The sequence below is a fragment of the Hirundo rustica genome, chromosome 2, assembly GCF_015227805.2.
Source record: "Hirundo rustica isolate bHirRus1 chromosome 2, bHirRus1.pri.v3, whole genome shotgun sequence".
In the NCBI taxonomy this organism is placed as follows: Eukaryota; Metazoa; Chordata; class Aves; order Passeriformes; family Hirundinidae; genus Hirundo; species Hirundo rustica.
This window is the reverse complement of record NC_053451.1, coordinates 18,246,958-18,259,212: the sequence shown is the minus strand read 5'-3', so window position 1 is coordinate 18,259,212 and position 12,255 is coordinate 18,246,958. Positions and strand designations below refer to the sequence as shown.

Sequence of the window (12,255 nt, the reverse complement as noted above, 5' to 3'; positions counted from 1 at the left end):
CAAGAACAGCAACAAGTTTATTGTCATATACTTCAAAACACGGCAATATGGTAAGAAAGCTTGAACACTTCTCAGGTGCCCATGAACGTCTGAAGGGCGAAGAGAAAGATCCAGACATTGCCATCAGTTTAGCCAAAACTGGTTCAGTAGGCAAAGAACGCAGGGCCAAGTGGATAAGTTGGTTTGTTGCCTTTCCTCCAGAGACCACGTCCCACACCCTAGACCAGCTGTGTGATCCCAGTGACTGAGAAAGGATGGGAACACACCCTGTGCAGGCATTTCATCTGCAGGTGTGTGCTAGCTAGAACACTGAGGGCAAATGAAGGTGATCCAAGGACAAGGGAGGTGAAAGGAAAGCAGACAGACCTCTTGGGAATCCACAGTCTGATGACAATTCTGAACATTCTTCTTCAGCCATCATGCCCTGCTCTTAAAGGAACGACCAGTGATTGTGTCAAACAGCAAAGACAGGTGTTGTGTTTCTACCCCAAGTGGCAACTGAGTACCGTAGACAGCTGTGCTCTCACTCTCACCCCATCCTGCCCCTGGTGGGATGGAGAGGAGAACAGGAAAAAATTGGTAGAACTAGTGAGTTTAGATAAGAATAGTTTAATAATTGAAACAAAATAGATCTAGTAACTTATAATAATAATGCAGGAGAGGAATAAAACCCAAGAAAAAACAGTGTTGTACAACACAATTACTCGCCACCCTCTGAGCTATGCTCGGCCTGTTCCAGGACAAAAATTGGCCCCTTCCAGCCAGCTCCCCTTAGTTTATATATAGAGCATTCTGTGATATGGAGTATCCCTTTGACCAGTTGGGTCAGCTGTCCTGGCTGTGATCCCTCCCAACTTCTTGTGCACCTCCTCAGGGGCAGAGCGTGAGACACTGAAACGTCCTTGGCTTAGGATAAACACTACACAGCAACAACCAGAGCATCAGTGCATTATTAATATTACTCCAACTAAATCCAAGACACGGCATTGTACCAGATGCAAGGAAGAAAATGAACTCTATACCAGCTGAAACCACAACAATCAGGAACAAGACTTAAGTGGGCAGAAAATTTGACGTGACATGGTTAGGTTAAGAACTGTCCATCAATACCTCACTCAGTGCTAGCTATCCTTTCTCTTTCCCTTGGGCAGTAACAGCTCCCTCACATCTCTTGACATGACCTTGTACAGACACTGGTCACTGGGTTTCATTCTAGGCACAGGGAACTTGGGAGTTGCTCACGTACACTGATCCCTCTCTCCTCCCTCCTCTTTTCTCCCCTCAAAAGCCCCATACATTACTTCTGCTTGTTCCTTCCAAGTAGCAAGTCTTGGGGAAGTGTGCCCACAGTGGTTGAGGCACAGGAGAGACTGCTGCATTGCCTTAAAGAAGGGCCTTAAAAGTCTGACTTTTTGTCACATTTTGTACATTCTGGCAAAAAACTTACAAGAGAATGCTAAGTTAAAGTTGGAATGCTTTTAAAGTAATACCTGTTTTCAAAATTCCATTAGCTTAATAACTAAAACATCTGTAAAGATAGCAAAAACGCCTGGGTAAAAAAATGTTCTGATTTATAGTTCAGTCTCACAGCATCCCTCACCCCTAGTAGGGAACTAGAACGGTATAATTTGGTTGATATAACGCCTGACATAAAATGAAAGGTGAGTTTTATGGGACACAAAATGACTAAAATTTATAACCCTCTGCATAGTCTGATGGTGCTTAATGAGCTGCAAACAAAGCATGTGCTGAGATAGTAGAAATTCTATAGAAATCACTTGTTCCAGAAGCCAAAGGCATTGGAACATTTCTATTCATAAATAAAAATAGAAAAATTGATAACAACGTGGAGACAAACTGAATAAATTAATATAGCAAAGATAATTCAAAAAATGCTGAAACAATGGGTGTAGAGACTAATTTGTGTATAGAAAACCCAGTGAAACAATTCCTAATGGGCTATCTGTGCCAAACAAAGCTGATTCTAAAAGGTGAAGATAAAATTACAGTATGTATTGAGATGACAAGAAGCTTTCTGGAATCTGTACAATATTCTGGGAATCAAAAAAACCAAACAAAAAGACAACAGTGGGGCTATGCGCTTACACCAAAAATTATAGTCACATAATAAAGATTTCTGGTTCAAGGACAATCAATGCTACAACATGGGAACACAGAAAATGCACATTGCAGGTAAAGCAAAACTGTCTCTTTAGGGAAACGAGTAAAAAAGATCAGATTCCTTAGTTCTACTCTGAAAATGGTATAAAAGCTCTTAGTTTTAGAAGGGATTATGTAATTTAGATTTCTTTACAAGTGAAAAAAGGTAGTTTTTTGAAAGAGGTTGAAAATAGAGGTTGAGCCTTTTAAAAAAACCAAAGCACATCACAACAAAACAAAACATCACAGCAGGGTGATCAGGAACTAACTTGAAAAACTATAAAAACTATAAAAAAGTGGAAAACTAAAATAATAAAGATGAGTTTCTCTTTCTCTTGGGTATTGTGAAAACAGTGGTGCCTTGGCAGTAGGCAGCCCATACTACATCCCTGTGTTGTGAAACAAGGGCAGACATCTTTCCCTTCTGATAGATGAAGCTAAATGCTACCTTTTGAAGTGTAATTAAAAAAAAAAATTAAAAAAAAGAAAGAGAACTGCAATTGCATGAAGTGGAAAATGCCAAGTTTTACACATATTTGAATAAAAAGCTTATGTACAGATTTTTGTCTAAATTCATGTCATCTTTGCCAATCAACTTTTTGCATCTACTCCAGCTCAATCCAGCTCCACTTTCTGTTTCCTTCCTCAGCAATTTCTGTATGGTGCCTTCTCTGAAAAAAGCCCATCTCTAACTTGTGTGACTCAGCTCACTCTTCTATACTTTGCTCCATTTCTCTTTCTCCATCCCTTTCTTTCCAGAACTCTCTTGCTATCAGATGCCAGATCCTACCAGTGCTTGGGGCATATGGAGATCTGCCACGGCTCATTTCAGTGGCAGAGGGGAGCTGTGTGGGCAGGACCAGAGGTCCTGGGTGGGCAGGACCACCATTGCAGGCATTCCCACTTCCCGGACTTTTGAGCATGGTTTCCTTCCCCCTCTCCTGCCATCTCCCTCTGGTGCCTTCCAGCTCCCCATAGGCATGTGGGCACTCATCATCAGAGTCCATTTATGTCTCTTAAGGGAGATGCAACCTCCCTCCCAGGTCAAGCAGATCTGGGTGAGGTGTTTTCAGAGAGACTACCTAGACAGCCCCAATGAGAGATAGTCATCTGGACAACACACAACATTTTGGAAAGAGAAGGCTATCCTCCCAGAAGAGCTGGAACAGCCTATCCTAGTCAGAAAATTTACCTATGAAGGCTTTCCGTGTTAGGGGCTTTTGCTTTTTTGTTGTTTGCTTTTTTTGATTTTTAAGACCCAAATTATTAGGTCCCAACCATCACCATCTTCTCCCTATGGACCACTCTACAGTTTTCTAACTATTTGAATGAGTGTTTAGCTTCTCAATTCTGCATTTTTTAATGCATTATACAAGGAAGAAGACCAAACTGACCTTTCTTTCTTTTATCTTCATCAGAATGAAGCTTGCTTTTAAGGGTGTACTTTATAAACCAGAAAGATTTTGCCGCAGTGAGACAAATTTCTAGTAGGACACAACACCCTAATCTGAGGCAAGAGGACTCACAAATTCTTGCAAACTCAAGCATGGGGAGGGGGTAAAGAGAGATTTTTGCTGCTTTCTGTGGTGTTTAAACCCTGGCACCATTGTGGGACACATAATTGCTGATTTATTCTCTCACTGAGAACATTGATCAAGCACTGGTCCACCTTTGCTAGTTCACAGCACATTCCTTGTGTGCCTGCTACTATAGTTGTACAAACAATTAACTCCTTAAGGTTTTGTACAGCTTTAAAACTGAAAAAGAAGAGAGTGACCATTAAAACAATACACCTGTAAGAGCCTGTTTTGTCTGATTTCTTTTTGCAGTACTGCTTCATTTTTGACATGGAGATTATGAGTATAGCTCAATGGTACACATCTTGGTGATGAGAAAGTAAACTGTGCTTATCTTAGTTGTGCAGAGGCCAGTCTAGGAGGGGGTTTTTTTTGCCATTAAACCAGTTACAGACGTAATTTTGTGGGTGTTGTTAGCCACGCATGCTGCAGTGCGCCCATATCTATAAATAACCAGCAAACCATGCATAATGAAATAACAAGTCTTATCCTTCTCACAGAACCATTTGTAGTGTTGTTCCTTTAATTTTAATGGTTATGGAAAGCGCTCTGAGATACCAATTTTACATTTTCCACTTGGAGTTCATGACTTACAGTGAGGACCCACTGCTGAAGCTGTTATTTTCATCAAGGTTTGTAGCTGGCGAAAAGGTCCATCCTCCTTTGTCAGGAGGATAAGTCAGGAATACTTTCTTTTAGTAGCTATTGTGAATTCACCGTGATTTTCCTAAACTCACAGTGGGCAAGATCTTGGGCTGCACCTTGTCTGGTGGGCATCTGGGAACTGCAAGTGAGACTAACAATCCCTGCTCCTGCTAACTTGCTGCTTTTCAGTGGTCTTATTAGAAATGAAGGGAAAGAGTCTCCTCATCCAGGGAATACCTGAGAGGACAGTGAAATATCCTGGCTCCAGCCGGGAGAACTAAGAAGAAAAAAAAAAATCACTGAACTTTTTCGTGCTGATGAACTAGATGGGAGGATCTCCAGAAATCTTCATGCTAATGGTAATAGATCTAAATTAACGCTCACTCCAACAATGTTTTGATGCCACAGGCTGTTTTCATGAAGCATTTCAGCTTAGACAAACTGGGTTTTTGCAGTTAATAATGCTACATATAGATCCTTAAAGAACTCTAAATCCTGCCTTCCTGTTTTTATCTGCCCACAGCACAGCTATTTGAAAGAAATTTGAAATTCTTTTTCTTTTTTTTTTTTTTTTTTTTTTCCCCTACTAGCAACAGAATCCCCTGGGTTAAGCACTTTGGAAAAAGGAAAGCCAAGCCAACAGAGTCATCAGCAAATATTTAATTAAAAGAGGAGGCTGCTTCCCTAATTAGGTGCCGTTGTTTTGATTGGAGACGTTTTCCTTCCCGGTGCCTGCAGTCTTTCCCAAGGTGAGCAGACACTGAGCCACTGGCATCTCCTAGTGGCCTGGGCTCGCAAGACAGGGGCTCATGCTCTTGCTAGGGAGCACGGTGGTATTTCTGTCCAGCAATTCAATTCCAGTGCTTTTCTGGGTCACTGGAGAGGCTTTGTGGAGAGACACCACCAGGGGTTGGATCTTGTGGCGGCCACTGCCAGTCCCCTCTCTCTCACTGCAGTGAGCAAACAACCACATGCATTCCCGCATGTTGTTTCTGTCCAACTATTGTCTCTGTTTCTGATGGAGAATGAACCTCTTGTTAAGATTTTAACCCTCTTTTCAACACTGTTTCTCCATAGCTGGCATTTCAGTTCCACAAGGGTTTCAATTAATGCACAAAGAAGGGGGTGAGACACTATTTGCTCCTTCCACTCCTTGAACACTTATTCCCATCTCTTTATACTTGTGCCTCGATTTTGTAATTTTTGCATTTTGATTTGCATTTCACCTGTTTCACATTTCACTTGTTTCTTCCCTCTCCTGCAAAGCTGTTATCTGCTTATTCCTGTCTATTCCTGGTTTTTGAATGCACTTTTTCCACTCCATTTATCAATTCTTTCCATTTATCTTCTTGAAGTAACAAAATCTTCTTTCTGATCTATGCAAAATTGAAGTCTGCCTTCCTTCCACTGCCTAGATTTAAAAGTGTTTTGTTTTGTTTTTTTATAGGAGGTGAATAGGGATGTAAAACAGCTGTATTACTCTTTTACAACCTTTCCAAATAAGAATAAAAATGGCAATGATAAAATAAAGAAGAAAACCAGAAGAGATTCATTGTAACTGTCTGAAAATGCATCCCTGAACAGAATTTACTTTAGAAATTGTGGGGAAAGTAATTTTTAAAAAGAAGAGTGAAGACAAAAATATTCACACAACCTACCAGCAGTGAAAGGGGGAAAGCTGAGGGGTTTAAGAGGCTCATCCAGCCCCACCTACAAGGAAACAAACTCGTTTAGGAGATTTTTGATGAGCTTGTCAATAGGTGGGTCCTTGTCTTTGTCCGGAGTGACTTTGACATGTTCTCAGTTGCTTCTGCAGGGACTCCCTTGAAGGCACAACATGACATTTATGCTCATGTTGTGTAAGAGTTTGTGTCGAGTTTGCAGCCTTGGTACTCCTGCTAAACTTCAAATAGACCATAGAACATCATTAGCACTCGGAAAAAAAAGTGTTCAGCTCGCACAGAAATCCCTCACACACAAATCTCTCACAGAAAATATCAGGTTATTTAAATACAAACACGGGTGAAATTCACATGTCAGCCCCTGAAGAAAGGGTATAAATCGAAGCTAGTGAAATTTGGGAAGGGGACTTCTTACTGGAAACAGACTCTTCATGACTCTTCAATTAAAAGTACATACTTTGATTTAACATCCCGTCTAAACCAAGCATGGTATAAGTACTTTTCCTAATATAATCCTGAGGTTAAAAAGAACTAGTAACATGTCTTTATGCATATAATTCTGAAACAGCAAGAGTATGGGGAGACACTAAAAAGTGATCATTTTACTTCATTTGCATAATCCACTTAATGCACATGTTCTGCTCACAGGCTCAGTGATGGGTTTTCAGATAATACAGTGTTAGAAATTTGAATATTTAAACCACAGCACTTTTGTTATCATAGAAACTGGAAGCTGACAGAGTCACCTTTAGCAGCTTCAGGTTCCGGGAGAAGCTTGCAGACACCTAAGTTTGTTGTTTGCTTGGAATCTCAGTTCCTAAAATCTAAACACATGCCTGCGAAATAAAGAAATTTCATCTCGAATTCTTTTCTTCATCCATTAATGTCATAGATCTCGCGGTGATTTTTACCACTATGGCAGCAGAGAAAATCTGATCCTCTGACAGAGAAAATTCACATGCAGAATTTGGGGCGGAGTGTGTTTGGAGGGGACAGGGGGAAGAAAACAAAAGAAAACTAATGCTGCAATTTTCAACATCAAAATAAAATGGCATTATGGCTATTTGCATCTGTATGTATTATGCCACTTCAGAACCTTTATTTACATGTAGGATTTTTCCAGAAACTGATAAAAGAAAATATCTTCTGTTAAGAATGAGTTAGTTTCCACTGACTCAATGAAGTTTTTTTCCCCCTTGAGGTATAAGGCGGGGCAGAGAGACTTGGTTCATCTAATTTGGAAAGAGCTGAGTCATCTTGAAGTAAGATCCTTTGTCTCTGCTAAACATGGAAAGGAGTCTTGAGCTGGATTTCTGCATTAAGACCAGAATCCAGAAGCTAAATGCTTTTCCATTGTTCTCTGCCCAAGCCGTGCTCTTGCTAGAAGTGTTGATGCAGTCGGAAGGACCAAGAATGCTGAGGATACTGTTACTGAGAAAGCCGTGCCAAGCCATAAACCTCCCAAACGCATTTCTCTTGGCGAGCTGGTATGGCCGCAGTTCATTCTTCTTGTTACGTAAATCAGTCCCCCAAGCCAGCCTGAAGCCCCACAGAATGACTTCACGGGAGACATAAATTACAACAGATAAATACACACATCATGTCTAACTAAACATTTGGTGAATGCCAAAGAGGAAACTTATGAAATCCTGGCACGTTGTTTGAGAGGTCCTGGTTCTTGTTTGCCACAGGGTTTTCAATGAGGCTTTCACAAGACTTTATTCAAGACAAGCGGAGAATAAAAGTGAGCTACAGCTTATCTAGATGCTATGGGTTGTATCTCAATAATGTAGCTATATTGCTGCCATTTAATCAAAAATAGATTTTTTAATTGGTATTTAAAGGGAAAAAGTAAAACATTCAGATAAAATATTCTGGTTCCCTTGATTCATTTCCCTAAGTGTTTAAGCCTTTCCGACTACTAAATTATAGCAGATAGATTAGGTAGGGATTAAAACTTGCCAGCCATTTTTCTGGGAATGGAAGCCCATTCTTCATCTTCTTTCCATCTCTAAATGGATATAGACTATACAATCTTATGTAATTGACAATTCTAAATGTGCCATTCCCGTTTTGCCTTCTAAATAACTGCCTGGTCCTATTGCCGCAGCTGAACAACAGCTCAATTAAGAAACCACACAATAAAATCTATGCCTCAAATTAGTAGTAGCTAGTGGAGGATTGTTACAGCATCTTGCAGAACAGGAAATGAATATCAGATATTTAGTGGGAGCACATTATTAAATAATGAGATTTTAAGCCTAGCATGAACAGTTTTACAGTGGATTTTATGAAGCCCTGAAGGCCAAATCATTGTTAAATTTCATTAAAATGGGGGAAGACTTCCAAACTGATAAAAAACTGAAGCATCTTTCTCTATCTAACATGGAACATTAATTAAACAAGCCTTTCTGGGAATAGCAAAACAAAAGCCTAGAGCCATACAAACTATGTCTTTTGTTCCCTAAAGTCCCAAACACTCCAGGTCCAGCCTATATTTTCTCTAGGCAAAAGGAAACAAGTGCCTGATCATTTTGTCAGCCAAATATTTCCTTAAACAATGAGTAAAAGCTTAAGTCTGCATGAATGGTGCATTCATTCTGGGTGTGTCCCTGCTACCCAGCTGCCAAATTTTATGAAAACATTAGGAACTGATTAACTGAAATGCCTGCTCTTTGAAATTTTGTGGAAATATTGATTAAAAAGTTCTGGGGATATGAGAGAAGGAGATGAAGGATTGATTGGTAGTAAGAGTCAAACCAATATATAGTGTATATAAACTGGCAAGTTTAAGGCATACATCTTGATATTCCTCAGATAACTTGAGCAAACTACTCCACAGGTGATAAGCTACTTGTAGTGGGAGAAAGGCAATTAGGAATTTTTAAAATACCAACAAACCAAAAGACATCCCCCCATAAAATAAAAAGGCAAAATCCCAACACCCAAAGCTCCCCGCACTTTTCAGGAGCACTGAAGTGTCAAGGGCTTGTTGCAGTACACATTAGCACTAAACTGGAAAAGCTCTTGGGTGAGCTCAGACACTGTCTGTGTGTGCTGTGCAGGAGGGTTAGCATCCATAAAGCTTTCCTGGGGAACTTAAGGCATCAAATTTTTAATTGAAAAGAACACAGCAAATTAACAAATTCTGCCAGTCAGGTTTCATGTTCGTAGACTGGAAGTTTGCTCATCTTCTGTAATTAGCACATTTATTGAGTTAGGTGATACTACTTAATCAAATTTCAGTGTGTTTAACCATCTGATAATTGGCCGTGGGAAGAAAAGAGCATGCAAGAAGACTGATTTTATAGGAAGAGCCCTTGAGGATTATGGAAGAACGAATTGCATAATTCAAAAAAGCAAGCTGAATTGTGAGTGGAGATATATAAGGAAACACAAGAAAACAGTGTAATAGAGGTACTGTTGCATGTAAAAACAAGGTACCTTATTCTCAGCATCTTCTGAAACAAGTATAATTCCATAATGAAGAATAGAAAGGCAATTTCTTGAGCAGGATAAATGTCTGGAGCAGTTATGGCTACTATTTGGACCAGTTTTATCTTGCTGTTAAAGTAATTTGTGTAATGTAATAACAAAATTTTTATATATCTCTGAACTTACTGAGATAAATAATGTGTGTAGAGAACACTAATGCTTTATTGTTTTTTTAAAATACTTTTTTATACCAAGGTGGGCCCATCTGTTCTATTAGCTGAAGGGTGAGTTTGTATTATTGACGATTCAACCTAAGCCTAATGTCTGTGTCTTTTTTAGGGCTTACAGAAGACTCTTCACTCCTTTTGCCTCATTTGGTAGAAAGTCCTACCTTGGCATAAGGGGAAAATGACTCTGGATGAGTCTCGTGGCTAGAAAGACCCTGTATGAACACTGCATTGGAATAACATAAGACAGCTGCTGGACGTATCTTTAGGAGGACCTGGGATACTAAGCAGTAAAACGGGGATGATGGATCAAACTCAAACAGATGTGCCTTTGGAAAAGGGGAATTGACTGATACCAAATTAGGCCACAGAAGGTGTTCAGAATGAATCCCGTGAGAGAAGGAATCTTATTGTGCCTACATTGCATAATCTGAAAGCATTAATACCTATGGATCCAGCTGAACACTCACTGCCTTCGAAAGATTTTTCAAGCAGCTATATAAATAAAAATTTCAATCATTAATGCACGCTGAAAATAATAATAAAAATCTGGTTTTCAAAGATGAGAAACCATCAGCATGTATTAGAATGACTGTATGTAACTTTCAAATTGGCAAAATATACTGGGAACAGAGCATTCAACATTGTTTGCCAGCCACTCTTAGGTGCTCCAAGTTATCTATTGAATCACTTCCATTACCTCTGCGTAGGGAGCTTGCAGCTCTCTGAGACATTTCTCGGAGTACATCAAATGATACAGCCATAAGAAAGCCGGGAAATCGAGAGTGAATTCTTACCTTATTCATGTCAAATGTGTGAAATACTTGTTCAACATAGTTGTTAGCTTCAGGAGTAAGTCCGTGTAGATCCAGGACGTGTTTAAATTCATGCAGGCAAAGCTGTCCGGATGGGCACTCCTTCATAAACTTTGTGTACCAGTGGTGAATTTCCATAGCATTAATGTCATCTGCTGATCCAGCATTACCCATTGCATCAAACATACCAGGTAACCTTTTTCAGTATTTATTCATCCAAATGCTGATTCTTGCTTCCTGACAGTGACCATTCAAACACCAACTCTGCCTCTGAGAGCTACTTTAAACCTCTTAGAGATCACAACCAAGATAGACTATGTAAATATAGCACCCTAGCAAGATTACTGGCACCCAGTTTTAGTACCCCGCGGTTTTAGCAGCTAATTACAGTCTTTGTGCACAGTCAGTCTGCAGAGCCTCAGATGAACTGATTATACCACTGCTTATCCTGAACTGGCATCTGTGGTGCTAAAGGTGTTTAAACCGGATGAATATTGAAAAAGCAACATGCAAGAACTTTGAGGGTAGTTTCTAAACCTTCATTTTAATAATTTATAAAGTTTTAACTAAAACTTAGATACATTTTGTGCAGCTGCCTTGGAGTAAGTGACTTTTCACTTTTATTATTTCTGTATATATGGTTATCCAAATCTTATCTTACAGGTCAAGACTGCGACACAATTTGACTTGGATAACCTGAAAAAACTGAAAGCACCCGTACACTAAGCACAAAAACTCGTTGTCTTGGCTTGCAGCAGTTCTACAAGCATCTGAGTCTGCTGTAAGCCAATGTTGTCCTGAAAATTGCTTCCCTGCTGCCATAGCTCTTTCCCTTCCCTTAGGCCAGCAGAAGTGTTTGCAGTTGCACTTGGGAACAAGTGTTAGAGCAGATCCAGGCAAAAGCTTGCAATAAGATTGAATACCAATAAATGTAGTTAGCTTTAGAAAATACTGCTTACATTTTTGCATTGCCTGGTGTTGCACGTACCGGGTTCTACAAGAGAATAGATGAAGTGAGGGTGGGAAAAGGGAGGCCAGCAGTAGAAGGGCGCAGGACTGCTGCTTCTGCTGCTTCAAATTGTTTGTGGAAATTGTAGTGTCATAATGTCTGTGCTGTATTGCAGTACATAGCTGTGTCATTTCAGCCCTACAGCAGATACTATGGCATGCAGTAGCTGGAGACTAAACTGGCAGAATGTAAAAATACAGCTGTTACATATAAAGCTACCGCAAAGGTGGTGTCCCACCAGTGGCACTGCAGTGATGTCTCACCAGGGGAAGGTGAGGACCACTTGAGCAGCTTTGCTCTGCAGAGCAGGGTGCAGTCCCACTGCTCTCGAGTGCTGTGCAGCTGCATGAGATGGATCTTCCTCTGGGCCAAGGCTCCTACTTGCTCAGTTGCAAAAGCAGTGTCAACAGTCAGGAGAGACAAATTTGGTCTCAATATGGCGAAGGAACTGAATGCTGCTGTTGGACATGTCATGAGACCTATTTTTCAGGTGCCAGGAGCAGTGAGCATCATGGTGGTACATCCATGGGGCATGCACTGGTGGCAGAACCAGCTGGGCAAGCTGCCCCTGATACATAAGGTTTAGGGCCACGGCATGCAGGCTCACACGGTCCTCCAGTATTTTTAGGCAAACAAAAAGCGGTGACGTGCTAATCATGTAAGATCAGAATTGCAAGATATTTTTCAGAAACGGGTACAAGCCTT

General features: G+C 40.4%; 1 protein-coding gene across 1 annotated transcript in view; it reads right to left on the bottom strand.

Annotated features, from left to right (window-relative positions):
• Positions 1-10,715, bottom strand: part of GUCA1C (guanylate cyclase activator 1C) — a 39,698-nt gene extending 28,983 nt beyond the window's left edge. The window contains exon 1 of the mRNA XM_040056411.1: positions 10,524-10,715. Coding sequence (XP_039912345.1) covers positions 10,524-10,715 — 192 coding nt within the window. The remainder of the gene's footprint in view (positions 1-10,523) is intronic.
• Positions 10,716-12,255: the final 1,540 nt, after the last annotated feature.